The sequence below is a fragment of the Neopsephotus bourkii genome, unplaced genomic scaffold (genome assembly GCF_033783945.1).
Source record: "Neopsephotus bourkii isolate Nb327-2 ecotype Australia unplaced genomic scaffold, CSIRO-AGI_Nbou_v1 NB_1768, whole genome shotgun sequence".
NCBI lineage: Eukaryota > Metazoa > Chordata > Aves > Psittaciformes > Psittacidae > Neopsephotus > Neopsephotus bourkii.
This window is the reverse complement of record NW_026902242.1, coordinates 10,950,799-10,978,601: the sequence shown is the minus strand read 5'-3', so window position 1 is coordinate 10,978,601 and position 27,803 is coordinate 10,950,799. Positions and strand designations below refer to the sequence as shown.

General features: G+C 39.8%; 1 protein-coding gene across 2 annotated transcripts in view; it reads right to left on the bottom strand.

The window, feature by feature from the left end:
• Positions 1–27,803, bottom strand: part of TGFBR3 (transforming growth factor beta receptor 3) — a 116,602-nt gene that overhangs the window by 13,175 nt on the left and 75,624 nt on the right. Inside the window, exons 5-13 of one of the 2 annotated variants that reach the window (XM_061379237.1) lie at positions 20,189–20,372; positions 14,450–14,618; positions 12,248–12,395; positions 7,772–7,961; positions 6,225–6,547; positions 5,413–5,562; positions 3,496–3,627; positions 3,093–3,260; positions 518–817 (exon numbers count right to left, since the gene is read on the bottom strand). In XM_061379237.1, coding sequence (XP_061235221.1) covers positions 518–817; positions 3,093–3,260; positions 3,496–3,627; positions 5,413–5,562; positions 6,225–6,547; positions 7,772–7,961; positions 12,248–12,395; positions 14,450–14,618; positions 20,189–20,372 — 1,764 coding nt within the window. Of the gene's footprint in view, positions 1–517; positions 818–3,092; positions 3,261–3,495; positions 3,628–5,412; positions 5,563–6,224; positions 6,551–7,771; positions 7,962–12,247; positions 12,396–14,449; positions 14,619–20,188; positions 20,373–27,803 lie in introns of both variants that reach the window. The other variant, XM_061379236.1, reaches the window with a different exon arrangement.

Genomic DNA, 27,803 nt, shown 5'->3' with positions numbered 1-27,803 from the left:
ACATTAAAAAGTCATCTTTAATAACCCCAAACAAAACATTTTAAGGAAAACGTGCATAAACCCCAACAAAATTTCAAATTCTTAGAACATGTTCTTTAACAACCAATTTACAGCCATTTCCATTAGTTATAAAGCAAAATTTGGCAGTTCTCTTTTGTAGCAGTCAGATAGCTGCTATTTTACATGTCATTGGAAATTAAAGGTAACATTGTTTGTGCTTTGGATTTTAGGTAGCAAAGATAAATTTGAACTACTTGTAAAATAAAAAGAAATTTCTATTTATCCCATGTAACCACCTAATGCAATTTAAACAAAAACTGTAAATCATGCAATGATTTACATCACAAGTCTTATCTGTTAAAGCCTTGGCCCTAGAGATAAAATGTTCATGACATCAATGCCACGGAAAAAACATTTATCCACGGAAAAAACATTTATTCACTTCAAAGTTCAGATGACAAAAAAATCTCTTATTTTCATCTAAATCAGAAACTTAAGACTTCAATAAATTACTGACCTTTGGCAGTCCTTGAGTATCTTTATCTTTGTTGGTACACAAAGTCAACTCACAGTGAAGAAAGAGCAGTGAGATGTTGAATATTGGTTTAAACACAAAGCTAAACCTCTTTTTGTCCTTCTGTGCATATGGTATCAGAAAGTTCACCTTCTCAGTGCTATAGAATTTAACAGATTCATCTTTAGGACAAATGTTTTCTATAATGGTGTAGTCAGACATTCTATCGGGATTTGAGAATGGGGAAATGAAGCATGTTTGAATGGCAAAGCCCAAGGATCTGTCAGCTTTAGTCACAGACACCTGCATTAAAGAGAGGCGGCAAGATGTCAGAAATTGCATTTTCAGTTCACATTTCATTAATATTTTCAACAATTTTTCAAGCAGTTTTCCAGTGCCACTTCCAATCTGAACTATTTTGAAGGCTAAATGTTAAGGGTAGGCTGTCAAACTGCGAGACAGAAAAGCTGTGGTTTCAAAACCAGCAGCTGTTTAACCGCACAACCATGCCTAAATACACCAATCCCTTATCTTTCTGAAAGCAGAACTAAAACCCAGTCTAGATCAGACACACAGTTAATGCCTGCAACTGCCACCTGAAATGGCTCTGCTTCCCTTAGACATACAGGCTGGAACAGAGCTGTATGGAAGTCAATTATTAATTCCATGTCTTTGTATCTGCTTGAAACATTAATGAAAAAGGGCAAAAAAAGAAAAAGGGCAAAAAAGAAAGGCAACAGACACAGCAGAGAACCCACCCCCAGCCAGGAGAGGAATGCAGAGGCAGAGAGGAGGTCATGGTCTGACATGTGGGTGGCATTCCTGGACTCAGGGGGCAGGGGAGCCTCCTAAAGGATCCTTTTAGTTTATTGTAAGTCTGAAATTCATATTCCTTTATGAAAAATGACTGCAAACTTCCAGGACACTGATGCTGTTCAGCTGGGCTGGAATGCAGGCAAGAAATGCTACAGAATAATTAGGGAAAAAAATTTAATGGAATTTGTGACAAATGAAGCATGTTGCTCTTAATAAACAACAGAAGTGTTGTGCCTCAACTATTAACACTGCCTGATGAAAACAGTTACACAAGAAATGATTTTCTTCTTAGAAGAAATGTGCTTTATGTGCACTTAATCCTGATGTGCTGCATGTATATTTAAGGAAGAGCCTGCCAAAGTTTCCTGTGGTCTGTACAGAAATTTTTGGATGCTATGAGTTGTGCAGTGAATAAAGGCATTTTTTCTCTCCCTTATGTGAGCAGCAATCAAATCAGAAATGAAGGGATGTACTGAAGCATCTAAGCAAGAAAGACCATCCTCTAAAATGAACAGAAATAAAGACTGATGAATGAAAGTCAAGTCACAGATACTGACAGTTAAGCTGACGGCATAAACTACTTTAAAAAGGGATCATGTCAGGGGCAGGCATGCTACACTATCATGAAACACCATCAGGTAAATAAAGGGAGGAATGATATTTCAAGGAAATAAGAGAACTAAGGAGGATAGTGAGACCAAAATGTGGTAAGAAAATGACAGAAGAGAACAAAGATGAAGAAACATAGCCAAAAGATTCAAATACAAAGAAACATTTCTAGCAGAGAAACAAAAGGGAGCTATAGAGTTCTTACAGGTTGTGACCTAAGCAATCTATTGACCAAAAGAATTATCTATATTAATAACAGAAGCAAAACAGGAACAGGAATAAAAATGTTAGAAGTCTGCGTCAGCTAAAAATGGAATCACAGAACTTCAAAACTGATACAGGTTTTCCACTGTGCAATAAGGAGAAGCAGGGAAAATAAAGTTTTCTGCCAGGACAGGTGATGAAGAAATCAGAACATCTGTCTGAATAAACAGCTCCAGAACTGGTCAAATCCAGAGGGCCTGGAGCCACAGGGATTCATCCCAGATCACTGAAGGAAGCAGCTGGTTTTGTCCAAATGAAAAAAAAAACCCCCACACTCTTAACTGAACACAACACATTTTTGCTTCAACTGCCTTAAGTATTCTCACTGTGTAGAGAATGAGGAGGAGACACAACACATTGAAACAATGATGAAAACTGCACCAATGTCAAACAGGCAACTACGCTTCTGCAACACGGGCTGCCAAAGAGGAGGTATCTTGGGCAAGGGAAACATGGTACAGCACTGCTTCTGGCAACATCCTCATTTTCCTGGCTTTATAAGCTCAAAATACTGACTGTACTGGTCTGAAGTTCCTCAGCCATTATTACTGAATAACATGAACTCTGAAGTCTTCATCAAGAAATGCCAGTTCAGAAGAAGAGCTCAGAGAACACCTTGAAATTCTGCACAGAAAAGCAGATTTGGCAAAATGACCTATTTACCTTGTTAAATTCACCGATTTTGCAGGAATCTCTTGGTTTTGACCCAAAATAAATTGTCCTGCTTCTTACCCCCCAGTTTCTGTTCTCTGCAGCAACTAAAGTACCTGCTTGTCTGCCTAAAGCAACTTCTCAACAAGACCTTTCGACCGACAAGAACAGATCTGGCGCAGCTGCATGGCCTTGCAAACCGTTTCCATTGGTTTGAAAGCCTTTTTCAGTTTGTTACCTCCACGTATATTTGTCCGTTCTCAGCAACAGAGAAGAGTCCTTGGGAGGGAGCAAGGAACAGATCTGTTCTGTACAGCTCCATGTTGAAGGTCACATTGGCAATGTGTGGTTCAGGAGGCCAAAACATGCCTCTGTCATCCTCTGGCTGGTGCAGTGTGCAATTAAACTGAAATCAAACAAACCAATACAATAACATCCTGAGTCAGGGGTGGGAGCTGGATAAGAACAAATTTGAATTGTACAATACAGTGTAAATCTTCAATAGGGTCACAAGCAATATAAGAGAAAAGAAATGTGTTAAAAGACAAATTAATTGCTGTACAATTAATGTGATTTCTTGTGAAGTGCCTAGTACAGTAGGCATTTCTCTAGTGTCAGGTGCAGACCCAAGAGGGACATACCGCTATTTCAGGCCAGCTTGAGAAAGCAACATCTCCTTCATCAGCATCTCCTGGAAACCCATTATCACCTGATTCCATGTCATCATCATCAAAGCCACTGCTTTCAGCTGGTGATGACAGCTGAATAACGATCTGCACAAAAGGGATTTGAAATGCATAAAATTAGGTGATAACTCAGCACTCTCTCTTCATGGTTATTATTTCCTTCTCTCTTCAGAACAACACAAAGGCCAGAAGAAGTGCACCAGCTAAGCAGATAGTGAAAAGCACGTCTTAAACAGCCTTGTGCTGAGCATGTAAGGTATGTAGGGTCTATTTAGAGAATGTCCCTTATTTTTTTTCCACAATTCAGAGCCAGCAAAGACACCAGTCTGGGTGCTAGCATCTGAATGAGCAGCCTAGCATTTCCATTCTATTTCTGGTATTCCTATAACCAACACTGAAAAAAGAAATGGCTTTCTAAAGTGGGTTTTTTTGCAACTTAGTTTTCCTTAATGCACTCATGGAAAATCACTGCAAGTGTTCAGGTCATTAAAGGATTTTCTCTTCTGTCATTTGACTGTTTTTTTCAGAGATGTACACCTAAAACCACCATATCCCTGTCTTAATTTTTCCTTCATTTTTCTCTGAATTACTACTGAATTCCCCCTCCCTTTTCGTCCTCCTTTACACACTTCTCCGTTTCTTCACCTGACAATTCCTCTTTTTGCTTTCCAATGTTCTGCACTCTGCTGCTGTAAGCCCTGCAGCTCCTCAGCTAGCTCCCTCCCCTCCAGAACTTCATTTTGGTTGTCTTGGCCATTGAGCAACTGCTCAGAAGTGACAGATACACTCTTTGAGAGTCCACTGCATGGTGCTCATTTTTTAGGAGAAATGCTCCCAAATTCTGAAAGATACCATACATGTTTTGGAGTGTCAGTGAGTAGCCAAAACCATTAAAAGACGTGATGCAGAAAGGAGAAGAGGCAAATATCCATTTTAGTTTGGGCCATAATATAAGGGCAATGACAGTATTTAACTCTAGACCTGTGCTACTCTGTAGTTTGGAGGTGTTTCTATCCACAGTCTTGGTCTGGGACTGTTTCTAAAGTTAGGTGCTACAGACTTGCCAGTACAGAATGGTTTTAACCAGGCAAGGTCAGATCAGATTGCCTTAGCTGTGTTTGGGTTGGACCATCATTTGCTGAGGTTAATTCTATGTACTGGAAAGCTCAGCATGAGAAACATGTCATTACTTTCTAACCCAGATTAGCTGCACTGTACTCAAGCTCATAAGCCGAGTCAGCCTGGAAGCAGTTGCTTAGAACTTAACTGGCTCCTTAGCATCATCATTCATTCAGAGTACTCAAGAATCCCTTCATCGTGTACATCAACTGATAGCAAATATGAATCCAATTTAGAAGAGAGAAGCATGCAAAAATATTATCTTCTCCCTTTTCACATGCAATTTGGGAAGAAGAAGTTTCACTTAATGAAATAATGAATTAGTGAGTAATTCAGCATATGAATTAAATGGTATTGCTTTGTGCAATCACAAAACTTAACTCCTATTTCTCCTTACAGCTATGTAGTACTGTTATGTACAGGTACATCAAAGCTGCATGGGAAAAGCTGATGAAAGTTCTCTGAGACTAGTATGGATGGTCCCCAGATTGCAGTCATGCAGTTTTGTAACAGTATTTAACTCCAACTCCTCCTTTTTCCTTTGGAATACTATCTGACCACAGGAGCACACTGAATGTGCAGCCTTCATATCTCCTTGAATACAGGGACTGTGACTACAACTAGGTTTGAGATAGACAGGAAAAGATCCGGATGCATCCCTTTTGCTAATACCAAAGCTAACTACAATGGCTTCCTTGTCCTTGTACCACTATGATGTGCAGCGCAGGAGGCTCTTCTTTGTAAAATACTCACAGAGTTAAAATAAACAATCTTGTTCAAGATATATGCTGTCCGAGTCCCACATTTGTTCAGCAAAGACTCCAAAATGAAATGGGTACCATTCATCCTGGCTTTGCAAGAGTGATCCAACAGCGAGAGTTCTGTCCTCGTGTAGCCACTAGCCTGAAACAAAGGTGCTTTGTAAGTGGCTGAAACACAATTGTGTTAGGCTCTTGCTTAAAGTGCAGCTCAGACTACCGCTCATGACTGCTAATAGGAGGAAGTGAAGTTCATTGTACTGACATTCAGGGAAGGTCACTCTCAAAATGCTGTTGTACAAGACAGGGAATAAATGTAACATGGAACAAAGAAAACAACAGGTTCATTATTAATCTACTGATTAATAATGCTGATTCTGTTTGGTCTGAAATGAGCTAAAAATGCTGTCTGTGTCGGGCTCATTTCCACAATGGCCACAAGCAACCTGTCAGCTGGTAGATGGTAAAGACAGATCTATTCAGGTCTCATGCAGCTATCAAAAGCAGCTTCTTTGTACTACAGAAGTTAAAACCAGACTGATGGCTGAGTACAGTCGTTTTCTGACAAACCAACCCTTCAAAGCTTTAATCAGAAAATCCCTCTACAAACTACCTTATTGTTGGGAAGAGGAAACATGACTTGAGTTACAACTATATTATAGTTTCCTCACCAAACTCTATTCTGGGAGGCTGGCTGGTGATGGGTATAGACCTTAGAATGTTTATTTTTTATTATTATCAAAATGCAAATAAAATGATTTGCCCAGAAAAGCCTTCTCAAATTTGAGAAAAAGAGATTACACCAACCTGCAGAGAGTCTTTTTCTACAGCTACTGTCATGATTTTGTCATCACACTTTATTGACAAGGCCATATCAGCACTGCCCTGAGCCTCTTCAGGTTCTTTATGTTTTGAGAGGGAATGCTCAAAATCATGATTTATTAATGTATCCACTGAATCCCTGGATGGGAAGATTCCTTCTCCCACTGTGTCATGTCTTCCTCTGTTAATGTGAAAAGGAAAAGTCAGGCCATCACTTAATGCAGGATTCTTTGGGGCAGGCAGTGGGTTAGCACCCAGCAATTCTGTCAGCTCCGGAGGAAGGGAATGATCTTCTTCATCATTCATCTCTTCTAAAACAAAAAAGGAAGGAAAAAGAAAATTAAAAAAAAGGGAAAACATTAGGTTATTAGATATTTTTCCTAAAAGTATTCAGAACTAATCATTTTCTTACAAAAAAAGCAGAAAATATTATCCAGAAAAGAAGTTCCTGAAGGACACTTAAAGCACAATCTTTGTATTTTCCAGGTATCTAGCCACAATTCCTCCAGTAAGGGTTTAGTTGTTATTGTGACATCTGATCTCGGTGTATTTTAGTCCCTGCTAGAAATCTGCCGCACCAGGAGCTGAAAATAAACTTTGAGGAATGGGCCTATTATATGCAAAAGGCAATCACAGATAAAAGGAACATCCCATTTAGAAAATATTCTAGTTTATTGCTGCTGAAATAGCCTAAGTGCAAATCATGGCATGAAATACATTCACACATTCAGTTACTCCACAGTTGTGGAACTACTTACATAACCAAAGTGAAGTTAAATGAGGCTTAACTTTATACTGTGCAAATGAGAACACTATCTACTGGCTTACACACGCAACTGCTCAGGACAGAAGTCTCAACACCCACCCCAAGCAGGTAGTTTATCTGTAACCCAAGAGAGTGCAATTGATAAAATTAATGTGAACATCAGCTTTATCAAACCAGCTAAGCAACACTTCTAGTGGCTGAAGTAGTGAATAAGCAGATGCAGCTCTACTAGCTTCAATGGACACAGATATTTTTACATCAGTAATGACTCTGGCCAAATAACTAATTTAAGGGTTGTATTTATTCAATTTGCTCAGATTTTTATGGTAAGACAGTTTTGTCTGAGAGCAATTTAAAAGTTTATTTAATTATCTCAAGGAAATACTATGCTCACACTTTTGGGAAAAAAAAATATTATAGAATCAAAGCTGGGTTTATTAACGTACAAAATATCCAGCTACTGAAGTCCACTGCAGTGAAGGCTGCGCATGGTCAGCTGTAACAGCTTGTGAGCTGGATAAACTCTAACCATTTAATTTCACTAAAATTTCAGGAAATAACACAATTTGCCCGGATTTTTCTCATCAAAAAGCCACAGAATACTTATTTTAACCAGCATTCATAGATACTCCAACACCAACTTTCTTGACGATGAGTAACAAAAGTAGTGCAACCCCCAACAACTGACAAAGCACCTTTCAAATCATCATATTCCTGGAAATACAAGACATGTTTTCTATGTGCTAGAAGTCCATTTCAAGTGTACCTGTATCTTCAAGTTGCAGATGAAATCTGTTAGCAACAGGGGCTTTTGTGTAGGAAATAACTGGACTGTAGTTATGCTCATAAGCCCACTTGATCAAACTCTCATGCGATGAGGGAAGATCAGGTATTACTGATTTACTCATGCTCATGGACCGTTCCATTTCCTTTCCAAAACCAATGCTATTTGATGTCTGCAAAGAAAAACTTGGTTCATGATTTACCATTTAAGGATAATTAAAATGGAATAGTGACACTGACTGAACATGTTTTTTTACTCTAGTAAGTAACAGCAAGCTGAGAACACCTGGGAAATAAACCAAACTCTGCCACCTTAGGCACAGAATTGCTTCAAACACGGAGAAAAGGCCCCCCTTCCTCCCAGCCTCTGCCAGGAGTACAATAAATGAAGGTAGCTTGGATCTGTTAATCCCTAACGAGACAAAGGCATATTTACAGCTGTATTTTCTTCAAAACTGAGTTGAAATGACTTCTGAGGTAAGGGGGACTCAGGATGACAACTGATTCTTTCAAATGCCCCCTTCATTTCTTTGAGGAGAGCATTACTTAAGCTACACATGGGAAAACCTTCATTCAAATGAGCATTACTGAAAAAGGCAAAACATAGCATGCTCATGAAGTAGAGAGCTGATACCAGCTAATGCTTTAAAGTCAGTTGGAATCGAGGATAGCCTGTGCCTCTCTGAATGAGCTTCATGCTGTGTGTCTCCTGCAAAATGTTGAATATGTTAAACAGGACTGAATTCAACCCTTAATAGAGCAATATGCAAGAGCATACACATTTATGCAAGGCCAAATTGCTTCGAAGGACAGCATATACTTTCTTCACAATAAAATTTCAGATTTCATTAACAACGTAAGTTTTGCACAAATACATTCATACAGTGAACTCATAATGCACTTGCTGACCTTTCAGTTTTGCCATTAAATCATTAAAAGTAACAGCTCCTCAGAGTTGGCCATGGAATACAGATAAGCCACACAACCAGTTCCCTTTCATTTTCTGTATAAGTTCTGTATAACCTGCAATTTCCTCATAAAAATGGGTTAGTAAAACAAATGTAAGAAGCATCTCTAGCTGTTAGAGAGGCAGTTAGGAAACATTCACTGATATTTCACTTGCTTTTAAGTGCTTGGCCTCTTAAACTAGTATTCACACAAAGCTAAATACATATATATTTATTTTCATATACACAACATTACTATTATGCCTATAACAATCACATCAACAACTACAGAACAAGCTGAACAGACATACAGCAGGAAAGGCACAATGACCCACTTGTCAAGGATTTCTGCAATGTCATTGAATTGCACTTTCTATATGCAGATGACACCACTGAATGCTCTACAACAAACACCTTCACTTCTATGCCTGATTACCTTCATCATATAGGCTGCATTTTTTTATATCCCCATTGGTTTCCCTCAGTGTAAGCTAATCTTGATTCTCTTTCACTCTAGAACACCGAAAGATTGACTGCATCGATCTCTTTTGCCCAGACTGCTTTTACTCAGTGGTTTGTATGGACCTGCTACCCAGCATCACTGAGCTCAGCTGCACGTCTCTGCCTGACCTCAGAAATGGAGCTTTTGAAGAAAGTAGTGAATAAAGCTTGTACAGAGTCCTGATGGAATGGAACAGCACAGTTTTTGTTTGGCTCCCTCCCTCATTTCTTCCTAATGACCCAGTTCTACATCCTTTAAACACTCATCGCTTCACAATTGAAGTTAAAAGAGAATTTTGGACGCAGAGTGTCTGGCTTGAAGATACTGTTACCAGTACAGTTATCAATGACCAGCAAAGGCCACTGAAGATAAGAAACAGAAAGGAAGCAATAAGTATCCTAATTTTAGTGCCTTACAACTGTTTTGGATCAAAATATCTCTTTTTCTTCAACAGATACTAATCTGGATATGATTTATCACACGTTTTCACATTACCACATGGCTTTGACTGGTTGGAATTATTATACTACCCCAACTTTGCTGAACCTCCCTCTCTGCTTTCCCTCTCTTTTTGCCATGAGGAGACAGCTGAATAAACATTATCTCAGAATTCTACTGTCCTAACTGGCACCTGACCATTCTGTTGGCTTGTTTTTACCTCTCCACTCCATGCTGAGCCTGTAAACATTCAGTCCTGCATTGCCTCAAAGAAAGAAAACCAAGCACAAGGGCTTGAAGAAATAGAGATAGTGAAGTGCCTTCACTTGCCTGCACTGCCAACACCTTCACTCACGGTAGATGAAACCAGGCAACGAAAGCCACCTTCTAACCTACTGAGACCATTTCAGAAACTGGTGGGCAGTTGTTCTGTAAATAAAAGTCCCTTTAAGCTTTTGAAACCCTCATGGGTTTGTTCCGCACATTTCACCTCTCTCACTTTTTGCTCCTCAACTCACTTGTTTTCTTTCTGCAACTTCACATCTTTGCCCCCTGTACAACCCACAGCTTTCTCAAAGGACACTGAGTCCTAAGTAATGTGAATGGCAGAGAGTCCACAAGCACAGAAATACACAAGCACTGCACCGGGGGTGAAGGAATGACAGACTGCACACACGAGTTGCACACACAGCCTGGAAGGAAAGCATTGTGCACATATCACATGCAGTTTAAACTATTCCCATTTTACTTGATTTTGTGTTCATCCTCTTTCAGAGTTTCAAAAAACACAGCAAGCTGGGAGCTGAGCCAGATGACCCAAAAAGTCTTTTTCACTTTGTCTATGAACTTAGACCTTAATAACTCATGGTCCTGAATCTGAGGCAGCTTAGCACTAACCTTTCCCTCTCGGTTTGCCAATCCCCTCAAGACAATTCTGATTAGTACTGAGGGCAAGAAGTTAGGAAAATTGAAGTGCATGGAACTGCTTCAACTAATAAAAAGAACATTATGAAACATTACCTAATTGTTCAGTAATGTTATTATGCATTGTCTAAACTTGGGCTTGGAAAGGCCTTGGGCTTAACAGAGATACTGAGAGATCCTAAATGCTGGATGTACAGGCTTTATAATGACATGGGGGTGTTTAGTTCTCTCCCACACCCCTCTAAATGAAGGAGAACAAATACACATTCAGAAAATGAAGCATCTATATAAATGTAGCAGTATAGCAAATGAAGCAGTATGGCAGTTACAAATCCTAATATAAATATGCAGTATTTTATATACTGATATTTCCATATATAGTATTCCTTTCTCGTTTCCTTAATCTAAATAAAATGTTACAATATGAAATACGGTACTTCGGCTATCTCCAAGCATGAAGTGAACTGATGCACAATTCTCTATCCTGTAGACCTATAAACAGGTCTATTCAGGACCTACAGAATGACCAGAACATCCTTTCCTGTCCATTAGATAAACATGCATCAGAGATCAAAAGGGAATTTCATCATCCACCCTAGACAATTTTTCCATTCAATTTCCTGAGTAGCACAGTAATTTATTTCCTTTTATTTCCCTGTCAAATTCTAGCATGAAATCCTGCCTATCAATCTGTCCTCTTAGAATATTTAGACTAAGCAGCCTTCTGATCATGTCAGAATTGCCCTTGCACACATTAAAGGGAGAAAGCTACTAAGCAAAGTGAAATTCTTGTTAATATAGATAGCCGGAGTTTGAAAATGCATCCAAGTTACTGCAAAGCTTAATAAGGAGGCCACCCAGAAGTCCTGAGCAAACATTCAGCTCAACTGCACAATATGCTCTTAACTGATCACTTAAGACTGAAACAGGCCACACATCTATAGGCTGCAAGAGCAGTCCAATTTGTTCATTTCAAAGCAAGGAAAAGCTCATTTTCTTGGTAGAAATAGTGTTGAGCCACAAAGCCTATAGCAAAAATCATTCTGCATCGGAACCTCCAGTTATGTATAAGTATAGTTTCAGAAGTTTAGTTTTATAGATCCTGGGTTAACGTTTTTTAAAGCTTCCTCGCTGTGGTCTGAGGAGAGGTGAGGTCAATTTGAACAAACATTGCTGAGGACAGAAGTGCTGGGAGGGAAGAGGGCTAAAGACTACTAGAACCACAAGTGAAAGGAGTAAAAAAGCCTTCACTTCTACAGGGATGTACATGCCATAGTATCTAGGATTATCCACTCTGTACTCACAGGCATCTTTCCAACTTCTGAGATGAACCTGCACATCCACTCACCAAAGTAACAGCAGAAAGGGAGATGAACATCCAACTCAGTATTTAGGGTACTTCAGTAGTAGCCAAAAAGACACAGACCCTAAATCCTTGTATTTTTACCACCTGGTTTCTGTGATGTGCTGGTGAGTTTAATAGCTCATGTACTAAGTTAATGAGGAAAAAACCCATAGTTTCTGATTTTACTCCTTGAAATGCAGTTAATAATTAAAAAAGCAGCTAAGAGAGAAAATGTGATCTAGCACTGTATCACGTTTAAATGGATTCTATATTGTTGCAAAAAATGAAGGTGTCTCAACTTACAATCACTTCCAGCTTTCCTTGGACATCATGCGACTTGATAACCCAATTGACAGACTTTTTACACTTGAGGATAAGTACGACATCTCTGACAAGTTTGGCACCTGGTTGAGATGGTTTAATGTCAACGATTATATCCACCTGGAAAGCACTGTATGTGGAAAATAGGGAGAAAGTCAGACCAGAATGCCAGAAATTTTCAGCTATCAACCTTCTTCCAATCCATCATGTTTCCACTGTCTGGCCAGCTGATTAAAATGCTGGAGATTATCCCAGGCAACACAACATGTGCAAAACAGATTGTTACTCCACATACGCTTAAATGATTTTGAATAACAATAGAAATAAAATATTTTTTAGATAAAGCATATCTTTTGGTCTCTTGTTTACAAAAACTGTGCTACTCACTTCAGCTGTTACTTAGAGGAGATTAGTTATATGACTAGCAGTTTGCTTTAGAAAGTAAATATTATTTTCTTATTTCACTGTGACAGTGCCTAAATATAGCTGTTCCAGTTTCCTTTGGCTATAACAATATTAAAGCTCAAAATCGTACCTTAAAAAAAGACAAATTAAACAGGTCAATACCAAAAAAACTGCACAAATACTGTATCGGGGAGGGTCTCTGCCTAGGCAGTTAAATTGTGGAAATGACTTTGCTTAGGATCTTGCGTGTGTTGAAGAATTAAGCTGTGTATTCTGTTTCCAATACTTCTGGATATATACTTTCTTTAAAATGAAAAGAAAAGCAGATGTCCAGCCTACTGCTTGCTGGAAAATAGATGAACACTATCCAGATTTTCAAGACCTCAGTAAAATAAGTAGAGCAAATGGGTTTGTACCCATTAATAATATCTTGTCGTGCAAAGTATTAGTTGAATAGAAAAACCTTTAATTCCAGATTGTCTTATGGGGCTATATGTCACAAGAACGTGCTCATCCCTAAGTAAGATACACTAAGCATCTTGGGACCTTTGTTTCACCTCCTGCAGTTTTACACATGCCCAGCTCAGCTTCTGTATGTTTCTTTCTGGATATAAACTTTTCAAAAATAGCTGTGGATAACAGAGAAAAGTAAAAATGAAACAAGAGGAATTTATTACTTTTTACTTTAAATAACAAAATATTTTGCACTGTTATCATATGAAAAACAAATTCCTATCTTACTACCAGCCAAAGCCAAAAGCCCAGAGGACTTGGAGACAGGGCTGTCATTGCACAACACTGCAAGGGACTTACTGGTGTTGACACTGAAGAGCCGCTGTGTTCAGAATGGGGCTGCAACTTAGGCCACTCAGAGGCAAATCATTTGGGTTTACCTATACTCCACTTCCACTACACCTCTGTACATTTTTACTCTCCCAAGGTTGACAGGCACGGATATTCCAGGCTCTGGATTCACCATCTTGCAATAAAGTAGTTACCCTTCTTGCAAAGATCCCTCCTCTATCTCCCTGCGTGAACGTCTCATCATGGAATGGATGTGCCCAAATGTAACTACATGAGGAGTACAATTAGACGTGCTGGATATCCAGTGTCTGCAGTACACAGACAGGATTTTAATTCTACCTGATCTGTGAGGAAATTGTATTTTTCTTCTTGCATACAGAGAGTTGAGCAATTTTCCCTAACCACTATTTATAAGCCTTTTTGGACAGTGGACCTCTGTCAACTCTTAACATTTCTTGCAATACACACTATCCATTAAACTTAACTGGAAACTTGACAGAAAATACTGTTACGGTTCTGCAGACCCATACTGGAACAATTATCACGGACCACAGACCACTTGTGACCTCTGAACCACTGCTTGAAAGCCACTGCCCTAGGCCTTGCTTCCAGCTACCCCTATCTGTGACAGGTCAAGATTACTTTCAACCTCTCTCTCACTTCCTCATACAGTGGTCCCATCTTTAACACTGTCTGTCAGATACTCCTCTCATTCTTGGAATAATTTGATTGACTGAGCAAGAAGAGAGGCAGGATAGAGTCCATAAGAATTGTGCTTTGCAGCCTCGTCCAGAAAAATCCTGGGATCATGAAGCAGAATTCAAAACCTTTACATATTGAAAAAACAATCTTTAAGACAAAGCACTAAGGTCCAAGCTCTTCTTGTAAGGTTGAAGCGACTGTTTCAGTCAATTTTCAATAGACAGCTTCGGCCATGATTTCAAACAGATTTAGTGTATTTAGACAATACTTTACCTGTATGGATTGGAATTTGGAGTGATTAGTTCAATGATGTGAACTTCTCTTTCTTGGACTAAGTGAGACATAAGGCACCCTTCTGCTGTTTTTGGTTGTAGGTATCCTGCAAGGTAATTTAACGAGAGAAAATTCTTCTCTATGTTGCACGAAGGAGGAAAAACTTGATCTGGAGGAGGAAAAGAAACGAAAGCATACGCACCTTTAAACACGATATTAGCTTACGTGCATGTATGCACATTTACTTCATTGCTGCACTATATGACACAGGTCTTTAGGCTATAAAGTTCATCTACTATCTATCATAAGCACTTATGACAAATCAATATAATACTGAATAGGAGATCACTGTTGTAACAACACAGCATATACTTGATGTAAAAGATAAACTTCTAAACTGAAGAGTTTATATTTATTATTAGATATTTAATGAAAGAAAATCCCAAGAAAGAGAAATCTGAAAACAAAACTGAAGCAAAATATGGAGCATTTTCCAAAATGAATAAAACACATTTAGTTTGTTCCTTGCATCTTTAAAACATTTATTTCTTTTGAAATTATCTAGCAGAAAATGTGATCAATTCCTTCTCCCTTTAGAAAATGTTTTATTCTTGTTATTATGAACTTGAAGTATTTAAAAGATCACAGAAAGTATTTTCCATTTCCTTACTCCATATATTTTTCCTATACATTGTATAGTATCAGTGCTGTGTAGAACTATTGCAGTTCTCTTGTGCATGGAAAATAACATATAGTAAGAGAATAATGAAACCAGTTATCGATATTAAAGAAGCCTGACCATAATATCCCTAACTGAAAGGAAGAAATTCTAGAGTAGATATTCAATCTCTCTTTTGGTTTTAACTGACGAGCTGATGATGAGCATTAACTAGCATACAACACCAAACATAAAACAGTCACTTGGTGTAAAGTTCTCATGCCCAGCCTACACTGCCATACCCCCCAAAAAAAAGTTTCCATTGAAGAATGGGAATACTTCGTATTTCTGAGATAGCTTTACATATGAATTGTAACAACACACAGAAGGACTAAGTATCATGTTCACAGCAAAGTCCTGTAAGAATGTAATTCCAAAGGGCTGGCCCTTTGACCTTTGCTTTACAAAGAAGGCTTTCCTACTACAGTTAGAAGGAAGAGAGATGCATGCAGAACTGTGGAAAAGCTCTTAAAAGCTGAGTTGAGACCACAGTTAGCACTTGCTCCCTAAATGAAAGCTGAAATGTCACCCCTGAAGAGCATTTGTGTGTGGTACACAGCTTTGCAGGGAGACCAGAGACAGGGGTGAACCCGGCCTCTGCAGAAACAATTAGGGAAGTTTCTTCTCCTGACTGTACACAAAGTAGCCTTTGAATATTGATCTTGCTGTCTTCTCTACAGAACCTATGAGAGCTGTATGAAGCTGTTAACAATTCATACCGCCCAAGCAAAGCACTCTTCTAACATCTGCTATGTGCCTTGCCAGATTAGCCTTGAATGCTGCTGCAGTTTTGACCAGCTCCTCCCACCACAGCACAGAATGGAAAAACATCCCAAACGGCCTCCACTGAGCTTGAATTTATACCTGTACATACGCACACAGATGGATATACTAGGTACTTGCTTCTCAGCTGCCATACAACACAATTCAAGCCATAAAATAACAGCCTGTGAATAGTTTGTGGATAATTACACACATGCTATTGTTTGCTATGGCAAAGAATTTGGTTCCTGCTCCAAGCACTTTCATTAAACATCTCCGGAGTTCTCAAAAACTGCTGGTTTTGCCACCACCAGCACAGAGGCTCCCCAGCCTGGGCCTCTGCTCTATAGCATGCTTTTCTTCTGCAACAAATTTTAACTACTAGTTTTACTCTTGCCTGTTCTCTTACTCTTGTGTACCAGCACAAGATCTGTGCTGGAACAGAAAAGGGGATCTATTTCATCTTTCTTTCCTCACCACACTACTTTTTTAGTTTCAGGACTGTCTGCTTTGGAAAGGGACTGCAGGTGTCTGCAATCAGTTAAAAACCTTACTAAACCAGCCAGCAAACAGTCACATTAGGGACCCTGTGCCTCTCCAATCTTGACAGACTCCCAGTATGGAATCAGGTTAGAATGTAATATCCTCAGCACAGGGGCTCTGGCCAGCTTGCAATGGAGCTGCGCACAGCGGCCAGCAGCACATGCCAGGCTGTTCAGATGAAGACAGAGGATTGCACACTGGGATCTGGAGTTTCTGTGGGCAGCACCTCCTTCTTACAGACAGCAATAGACATTGTTATATTCTGCACTAATTAGGTGCCATCTATAGGCTGTAGCTAAGCTGGATAGAAGTTGAGCATCCCGGCTTAAATGAGGAGGTCTTTGTGAAAGTGAGTGCCATTAACCAGGTGTAACTCTCCAAGACACGTACCCTGGGCAGCAGCAGCAGCTTGATTCAGCAATACAAATCCCATTGAAGCAGAGCCTGCCTTTCAAAGTGTGAGCTGAGAATAAGCAAGGCATATGGGATTTCTCCCAGCCACTGTGATGGCAGGGCTTTCTCGTGTATTTTGCAGTTTACTAGCTCTTAGCATGACAGAGATCAGAACCTCAACAGACATTTAATAGCAAGGTATAAACGGGAGCAGAGAAGGGAGTGCAGTGGTCCCCAGAGGCAGGGTGGAAACTCTTGGCAGTGCTCATTCCCCAGCAGGACACACGGTTAAAGCCTGACACCATGCAATCACCTGCAAGTATTAAGCAAGTACAATGGGCAGGATACATGCACCGCTATGTACAGGCTACAAACTGAGAGTCAGGACTGAAGCTTCAGCTTCTGCCAGGACAGGAGCAGAGTGTTACTGTCTGTAAAAAGACTATTTTCAAGTCTAGTTATTGTTACAGCTGATAATTACTTTTTTTTCTTATTTAGCTAAGAAATGTGTTGAAATTAGGCTCCTCCAGGCTAGGACATCTGCCCTGGATTTATACTGGATGCATTAGGTAACATTTAGCTAACTGCTAAGTCTTCCTGACTTGTACAATCGTATCTCATTGAAGCATGAAGAATTAAAGTGAATTCTGCTGGGAAACCTGTACTAAGATCACTTTCACCATGAGCAGTTTTGCTTTCTAGAATCTAACAATGATTATTATGACAGTCACTTTGCAATTCACTTCACTAAGCAAATCAAACCAAGAACAAAAACCCCACTTTTTGTACCCCCTTCCTCCAAACCTTCATTCTGGCCCCTTTAAGTTCTCACTGTGCTCACCATACCTGCAGTATCTGAACCACCACTCTTCTGAATTGATAAGATTGAGATACATTCGGCCCTGACCCAGTTTGCTAGCTCGCTCAGCTGCCTTTCATTTGAAGCTTCTAAAGTGATTTCAGAGACTCATGGCACAAGCAGCAGCTTTATTCTATGAAAGATCACCCTTCTTCAGATCTTTGTCCTTTGGCTTGCATTTTGCTGTATTCAGCTACAGCCTCCACTTCTAAAATGTGTCTTTCAGCTTCAGATCTTTCTAACTTGAGTGAAGCTGAAATGTAGACAATTACATGAACACTGCCATTAAATTCTGTACGAGTCACGTAGCAATGAACTACTTTATATGACTACTTACAGAGATTATGAGTAATACTAAGCTGTGATTCAAAAACTGGCAGCTGAGGGTTACCTGACTAAAGCACTTGAGGGTGTGAGTTTTGTAGGAAAAACCTGAAATGTCCATCAGCATACACTGGGATTTGTGGAATCCAGTGATTCCATTGCTCGCTCTGCAGAGAAGCAGACCAGGTCCACATCCCACGTGGTTTCCACAGAACTCCTCACACGCCTAGTGCAGTTCAAGAACTGACCCTCTCTCCACCCCAAACAGATGCATAGCCCCCAAACATACACACTTATTCACTCCTCTGCCAAGAATTTAACTCAAAATCAAACATGGTTAGAGCTGAGCTAGCTCATAGCAGCCTTCTCAGAAACTGTCTATTTTGGTTGCCTGCCAAGTTCCATTTTGTGTACTGACTCTTAATTAAATTGTGTTTTAACACATTCTAAGGATGATGCAAAGCTCTCATATTTAGTTGCCTGCTTTGACTGGAGATGTGCAAATCAACACAATTTTATCTGCTTTTTGACATGTCTAATTAAATGTTCATCTCTGCAATGCAGAGACCACTACTCCCATTTATACGTTCCAAGAGCACTTTAATAAGCTAATAAATATATTTCTGAATGATTTTCTGGCTCTGAAATCCAAAACTGGTGCCAAGAAAAGTCACACAGGGGAATACTATACAAATTTGGCAGGATCTGGATAAAGCCAACACAGGCATGTTCTGATTTTGGGGGGCAAACCTCAGGCTTCAGGAAATCAAATGATCAGATACAGGTGGTTAGCAAAGAATGTTTTCTCCACAGCAGGTTTTGGGCTGGGTTTTCTGGTAGCCAGCTAGTTCAGCTATGCAGGGGTTTCTCTGGAAGTACTGCTGAAACACTACTAAATTAGGCTGCTGATGCTAGTAAACACTGAGCCCACCAGTACAGGTTGGACATTGACACAGTGTTTGATTGGTTTCTACTCTTCCCATCACTGAGTTTCTTGAAAGACAACAATTAGTTTCAACATATCTGGACCATTCACTGCAACGCAAATCAGCTCCAGTCCACTTTTACCAGCCTTTATTCCTGCTGCTTTTGATTTAGCCTGAACCTAGATGTGTGATTTGGCCTGAACTTGGATGACAGCTTCAGAAAACTAAAAAAACCCACTAAACTGCAGGCTAGTAGGTAAAAAAATCTTAAAACATCCCACACCTGCAAGAAAGCAAATTTCATCCCAAATCATCCTGCATCATAGAGGAAGGTGTGCTTTCCCTGTGAAGCTCCTTTTACTAACTATAAAAAACCAAACTTGAATAGAGGTAAGTAGGGCATAAACCCCTCTGAACCGACTGCCTTTCTCCAAGAATGTTGAAGAGCCATGGCTCCTGTGTTATCCCTGGTTTATGACTGGCTCAGGTGGAATTCCCCTGCAGGAGACATGCTATGAGATCAGCACCAGCTTGAGACAAAGTTCTGCAGAGGTTCATATTGTTAAGTTGTTCCAACACTGCTCAGATACAGAGCTACAGCCCAGGCCCTACCCTAATATGTGCCTGTGAAACCCCTGTGGAGCTGGAGTCCTCTCCCACCTGCCCTAGGCCACCTGATGAATTTGGCATGCAGCTCACCCAGACAGGAAATCTTTCTCCTTGGGATGAAAACACAGAAAGACACCAGATTGAGCCAGCTTATGTCTGTGAGGAAAGCAGTAATTCTTTGTCCAAAGTAGTCTGGAGCCTTATACAAGCAAATGCTAAAAAAAATCCCAACCCCAAACCCCTAACTCAGGTTGTTCTAGAAACTACCCCCTACCTCAGGTTCTTCACTTCAGTCCTTTATACAAAAGATATCCAAACAATCACCATGAGTAGTTTATTCCTTTTTAAAAGGTGAAACTTGGACTCCTGTAAGATTCTGGCCAACTGCATCCACGTTTATGGGCATAAAATTAGGGCACCAGAATCCACTAGAAGTTGCCCAACTCCAAGGTCTGGTCTTTACACTTCCTCTTATTTCTCTGCCTTCCCCTTTCATATCACATCCCCTGGAAAATGAGTTATGTTTAAAGATTCAAATAACTACAGCAAAACATTCTCAACATCCAGAAGTATTTATCAATTCTGTTGGGTTTCTTTTGGTTTACCTTCTCCTACTTTAATATAGATATTTCTTGATATTTTGAGCTCAGTGAAAGATGTCACTGCTCCATATTCCTTCTGGGCCCACTGTAGCAGTTGTTCATTTTTCTCAGGAAAAAGCTTTTCTTCTGTTTCTGCTGACAAGGAGAAATTTCCCTTCTCAAACCGAACAATGGAACCTAAGGACACCTGATGGGAATAAAAACATAGTTTTAATGTGGTACATTTATCCTCACAGACAAGGTAGCGTGTTTAAGCAATGTAATCTGTCACACCCACATGCATTCACTGAAGGTGATTACAGCTTATTTCCAACAACGCCTAAACTTCACATGTTTTCACATCTGCATCATGATTCCTTTTTCAGAGATGTTGTTACAAAATGAGGCACCCCTCATCCAGGCTGGGGTGCTACAGTCCAAAATCATCCTGCTGCACAAGTGGCACAACTGTGCTGCAAGAGGAGCTGAACTGTGCAAGTGAGGGGAGGGCAGGAAAACTAGGACAGGAGAGAGTAAAAAGATGATGGTCTGAGGAACTGAAGCAAGACAAGGATGTGAAGCTCATTAAAACTTGGAAGTACTGAAGCAACTCCTAAATCAGAAAGAACAGAAGTCAAAGCCCAGTGACAGAAAGGCCAACAGAGAAACACAGAGTAAGGAAAGAGAAAGGCTAAGAGGAAGGGAAGATATTTATTGTTGCTTTATTTACAGGAAGCAAGGAATTGTTTTAGTCTAATACATAAAGCAGATGAGTTATACATCTTTGGAAAAATCTTTATAAATGTTACACTAACTCAGGTCTTGACTGGTAAAATTGTAACGCTGTTTGAAATATTCAAAATGGAGAAACAGCAAGTGGGAGTGTAACAGGTTCTGCAGGAAAGCCTAAGATTTTCAAATACAGCTTCACTGGAGTGGAAATAGCATCATTCAAGAAAAGGCAACAGCAGAGGGTCAGGCTCAGATTGGGACCTGCTTCAACTTGCATTGGTCTCAACAGATAAACAAGTTGTTCCAGACTGATTGCAAAGCTAGACTGTGCCAACAACAACCTTTTGGCTCTCTTGCTCCTACAGAGGGACGTGGCCAACAGTTTCAGAACATTTGTCAGCTCTCAAGAGGTCCTTATATCAAGTAGTGAAAGAAGAGCACTTCTTCATGTGCCCAACCTCAGGAGCCACCACTCATCTATGCACTTCCCTGTTTCCTCCTTCAAGGTGCTGGAGGTCTGCGGCCTGCATGCTCTACTCAGGCTGGTCTTTCCATCAGCGCTTGATTCCACTAAGATCTAAAACATCAAGTCACGGATAACATGTGCTTGAGTGAGAAAGCACAGAAAGACGAACAAGCTTTCAGGTCTGAATGCATCAGTGAAGATTTCTTTGGACATACTCCCTGTAGCAGTGTGCTGCCCAGTGCTTGCCCAGATGTAACACAGCCCTTACTTCCAGATCACTGCAGTAGGCTTCAGGAAAGAAGTACTATTTTCTGTCCTAAGGGCAGAATAGAAAGAAGCTTAACGCACTCAGCTGCTCTCTCCCCCTTTCCCTTTCCCTGTCGTTCTATTTTTTTCTCCAACTGAAAATCCAAACTGATTAATGATGATGACTGGAAGAGTGAAAAATACATTATAACAATTTCTAACCTGTTCTGAATATTATTTACACATTGTAGCAGGATAATGGTTGTTAGTATCTCTCCCTAACCTTTTAAACAACAAAATGCATCAATAGCAACTATTTAATAAAGATTATCTGAGGTCAGGTTCCTGTTAGAGAAATGAACTAGTTGCAACCAGCTGCTGCTTTCCCTGGAGCTGTTGCTCCCAGCACTATTTCAGGATGTTACACATCAGTTTGTTTAGCACCTACAAATATTTGTCAAAGTAGATACATAAATTACATCCTTTGGCACATGGAAAGAATTTCAAAACTCCTCCCTGTGCTTCCAGCTATTACACTAGCATTTACATATCACATACTCTCCTGCAAGAGGAGGCCCATGTAATTCAGAGTTCAATTTGACCAGGCCTGTGACAAAAACCAGCTTAGAAATCCTTTTGCCAGAAGAGTTTTCAAAGTTTAAACTAACATCTGTTTCAATTCTGAATGATCTTCCTCGTTTGCTGTTTTGCACATGACTACCATAAAACATTTCCTTGAAAAGTCTTTATTCAGCATAATGCAGAGTACACCATATTCTTCCAATACTCTCAATACTTGTCAAATAAGAAAGCAAACTCTGCCATTGGAATAAATCAACTGCCTCCAAATTTATAACACTAGGAAAAGAGAACAATAGTTATCTTTAAAATGTAGTTATCAAGTAGCATTCACTTGATACTTTCATCACTTGAAAGCAGCCACACCATGAACTGATTTTACAGGGCACCTCTACAATGCTCCTAGAACATGAAGGCTTATAGCGTTTGCAGTCTTGCAGGACAATGCTGACATAGCACAAGGCAGGTATGCAGGGATCACATACAGAAGAACACCATCTCTTAGCAATGCTGTCTTTTACATCTGAGGCGTGTGGAACATCTTTTTGGAGCTCTGGCCTAGTGGTGCTTAAAAACTGCAGGGCTTAAGGATTTAAAACATCTGAGGAAAGTGTAAGAGAAAACATTATCCCTCCTAAATATTGAGAAAAAACCCAAAGCATTAGTCTGCGATAATGCATTTTCACTGTATTTTTCATTTGAGATATTTAAATGTTCGCTAATACAACAGCTCTTCCTCAGAACACACTTGGCTTTCAATTTATTCCTAATTAGATTTGAAGACTTTCTGCATCATTCTGTGGCATGACAAATGTCTTCCTCAGAGACAGATCTTATCAATGAACCCCCAGAGCACTGAGTCCCACTAGGGAGGAATGGACAGACAGAAAGCAGAGTGACTAAAAAGTCTGGCACAAGCATCCTCCCTACATGATCATACAGTAAATATCTTTAAACAAACATGAAGCTTATCATCATTTATTTTTCTAACCACATGCTCAAGTCTATTTGAAATGCTGGTTCCACTACCAGGTTTTAGAAAGGACTGAACTGCTGTGCCTGCCAGTGTTGGGATTTTTACTACACGGACCTAAGGCAAGGTTAAGTGAGCCAAGTACGTTATTTTTTCTGGAAAGAATTCAATAGCCTCTTCCAAAAAAGGCAACCATCACTGTTTCAACACCTGCCTTGAACATTAACTACTTACTTTTCAGAACAAACCAAAAGCAGCTTTCGCTAACGTACTTAGGATAAGCCAGAGCATTAAAACCAAAGAATTTGGGAGTATATCAAGGATTTTTATCTGAACACTCATTACACAGCTGACTGGATGATTAAGGAACTGCTGCCACATATGCTTTTATCACCTCACTTCATCCCCAGTGGTTACTTTATGAGGCTGCAGAATGGAAAAATGTGCCCCAGGTCTATTTCTTCCTGTTGTTCTGAGGACATCAGAAGTGACTGCATTAGAAACACCCTCTGCTGCCGAGTTCACCTACATGCCTCACAACACTTCTGAGGCTAAATGAGGAAACTTCCAAGCCTGACTCGGAAAAATCAGTCTGCAAGACAAAAAGATGGTTATGGTCACTAACCACAGCAAGGACCACAGTTCAAAGGGCACTTCTGCACTCAGAGGAAGTGAGGATCAAGTATATGATTCTGAAAATAAGGACTGTGATTTCCTTTGCACTGTACAGAAGCAAGGAAACATACACCCCTCATGCTGGGAGAAAATACAAAACTCAAACAACTTTATATGTCCCTCAAGAAAAATTTCCAGTCCTACAAAACCTGACCTTGAAAGGATGCTGTGGTAGTTCAGGGCATCAGCTACCTGGCAGATGTGCCAGATGGTGTAAGTTACTACTCCCCAGAAAGAACAACTCTCAGAACCATCCCTGAGTTGTGTCAAATACATATAGTGGTGAAGGTGAACACTGCACACACTCAAAACAGCGTCTTCTGTTTCCTATTTTACCTATTTCCTTCTCTCTTTTAAAATGTTTATTGCTTTTTGTTTTCTTTGAGCCTGATCCAAGTGGGATATTTACTTTGTTTTATGACATTTTAAGTATTTAATATAGCTATAATTCAGAACTCCCAAGTAGGAAGAAGTAGGAAGCAAGTTTGTAATTTAGCCTTGAAACAGGTAAGCACCTTTGGGAGATAACTCATTATACAAAGTTATGTGCCCATGACTACACAGCATGAACCAACCCCTCCCCTTACAGCAACAGCTACACCACTACCCACCAAGGCCCCTTCAGCACAAAGGACCAACAAAGCCACCTATAAAGCCAAGACAGGAGCAAATACACCAGCAGAAGAAAAGCAACCCCCTTTGTAGTTTTATCTGAGCTATTCAGTATCAGACCTCTGGCAAAACATGTAGGAGAGGAGTAAGTCTGCTCAGAATGAAACTCTAAAACTTGAACCAACTTGCACAGTGGCCAGCATGGGCTTCAGACTCAGCTGGTGTTTTTTGTTAATGTACTTTGATGTGTTTTGGTCCCCTTCTCCATTCTCCTGGATGGAGAAATTTCTCCATCTCCACTTCTCCATCACCCAGATGGAGAAATATCAGGTATTTGGGAACTAAAAAATACATCCGTTTATGTTCATAAACCTACATTCAACATTCAGTAATCACCAAGAGAACAATTCTCTTTGGTGACTAAGAAACATGCTGCTTTTGAAATGAAATATAACATTCTATCATCAGCTTTGCATGGTCCTTACCAGCCACAAAAGTGTGATGTTTTCATGCAGCAGCAAAGCTTTTAATTTTCAGCTTAGTGTTCTCAAGACCACATAGAGTCATAACAAAATTCTACTTCCAGTTTTCAAAAGCAAACACATAAAAGCAGCAGCATTATCTTAGTTATATTTTAGATTTTAATTCTAGGAGATGCTCAACTACAAAAGATGCTGTTAGGAATTAAGGCTGCTCAACACTTTCTCAGGATGAAAGCAGACCCTTGGGAGGTCAGATTCTTGTCCATCTTTATGTACCTAGAAAGAAGATCCTGGGATTTTCAAACAAAACTGAAACTGTGCCAAAACAAGTGCAATGTTCAAAACCCTCATGGAACAGTTACTAGAATGATACAAAGGAAACAAGAAAGAAAACAAGTTCATGTTAAAGGGAAATCTGTTCCCAAAGTTTAAGGCTCAGCAAGGGTTTATTAATTGTACACAGGTAATTGTCCACTCATCTCACATTAATCTTAAAATTAAGATGTTATTAACATCTTCATGAACTCAATGTAACACTCATTTGATCTGAACAAAATACTGTAGCAGAAGCCTTTGCAGGGGTTGTTTCAAGTTAGATTCAATGTAGTGGAAGAAAAGAAGGGGAGAATAAAAGCCTATCTATGCAACTGCAGCCATAGTTTCCACTGGAATCGATGACTCAGTAACACAACCTGTTGTGATTTATTATCTCCACATCACTAACACCAATAGCCTGCCAGAATCTGCTGCCTGCCTCTGTAAACTTCCACTAGCTAAACCCCCTGTTTACTGAAACAAGCAGAGAAGGGAAGGAGCCGTGACCATAGAGAGAAGACCACCACAGACACCTGTTCCAGGCCCTTCAGCCTCCTGCATGCTGGGTCTGCAAACACATCTCAGCTACTAAATGCCTGAATGGTGTTTCTTTCCTCGCTTTTGCAGCCTGGTTTAACTTAAAACCCAAGTCTCCCTATCTATCAGCCTCCCTTACTCTGGAAGTGATGGGTCTGAGTTCCTAGAGGGGGAGCACTCAGGATCAGTGGCAGCAGTGAGAAACACCAGCATAAGATCCAAGACGTGGTCCATCCACACTTCTAACATAAAGTTTGGTTGGAGTGGTGACCCATGAAGACAGCCTGCTCCTAAAGCTGAAAGAAACACCAAGCAATAAAGCCTGAGTTTTGAAAGATGGTTTGAATCACATGGGACAGGAAAAGATCTAGTATGAACCAGGTGATAGTCTTAACAAACCAGACTCCAGAAAATACAGGACTTGAAAGCCACAAGAAAGGAGAATCTAAAGCACACAGACCTGCGCCTTCGTTCTTCTGAAATTTACTGGCAAGTTGGTATTTTTGCAATATTTCTGTCCAAGCTGAAGTGCTTCCAGTGAAAGCAGAGGACACCAAGGCACCATAAAATTTCCCTATTTTGGGACATCACATACCACATATAGACATTTTTTACCATACACTGCCTATTTGCTTCATGTACTGTGTATCTTGCTTCCTAAGCCAGAAATATCACTCTCTTCTGGAACGCCTTCCTGAAGCAAGCTTCGAACAAAAATAAAAGTAGAAAAAAAACCACAAAAAACCCCCAACAAACCAAAAGAAGAAAAGCAGATATTTAAAGATGCCTCACTAGGGTTATTGTACTCAAACTCCTTTTACTGAATGCAAGCAATGCATCACTTTCAAACATTGATTTACCACCCTGTCATGTTCTGCTGTCCCTATTTCTGACAAAATCCTTCCACTCTACTGCCAAGAACTTCAGAACCACCATACATAGCCTGAGGTCCCCTTGATATTTTGGGGAGTAAACCAGTTATACAGACTTTAGAGAAGCAGGATCTTGCAGGGAGGGTGAACCAGACCAGGAGACAAAGTCTCCAAGGAAATTGACTATTGTGAAAAGCATTGTATGAGTTACTGTTTATTAAACATTGCTTTTAATTAGACACTTCATGTTATTTTCACACTCTTTGAAAAGGCAAGGAAATGGTGTGGGGAGGGTAACGGGGAATATCAACTCTGCCAAGTGAAAAAGGGCAACTACAGGATTACTTCCAGCTCCTGAGTAGAAGGAGGATGAAGATCCAAAAAAAAAAAACCGAACCAATCAGACCCAGGTTTCTATAGAAATGCAATAGTCCTTTTAAATTCCTCTTCAAACTGTTACACAACACTGAAAATCTCCTGCTTTTACTTTGAATAGTGAAAGGTCACTTTTTATACCAAATTTATCACTAGTCATGCATTTCCTATCCTTCCTCACTCTTCTCCTAGCAGAGCACTCTGTTCACATCTGGGTCTGTTTAACCAGTGATTGGAAATTTAGCCTCCTGATTTCCCGTTAAATACTAGGCACAGGAAAACAAATAGCACTTGTTTTTCAGTGAGTTTTGTCAGTCATCCAAAATCTAGTGCAAACCATAGAACAGCCTGTGGTTTGGTGGCAGGGACCCAAAATATGTAAACCATATTTTCACGAAGTAAAAAGAATAAACCAGCTATTGGCTGAAGTAATAAGAACATGGCCTTTTTCTTCTTATACAGAAATGACTAATAATTAAACTCTTAATTCTATCACTTACTCTTCTTTAAAGCTTTTTTCTTTTCACATCTCAAGCCAAGAGCATGTGATCTGGTTTTGCAGTTATCATTAATGCTATTGCTTCTTCCATTTTACTAACTTAATACGCACATTCATTCCTATCAAAGGGGTTCTTGTAAGTAAGGTTATTTGCTTGCACAACTTACTCATTCAATCATCTGAAAAACTAACTCAGAGGAAGAGCTGAAGCATCACGTCTTGAATCAAATATTATATAAAATCACATATGTTGAAGGGGATTTGAGTTTTATTTTA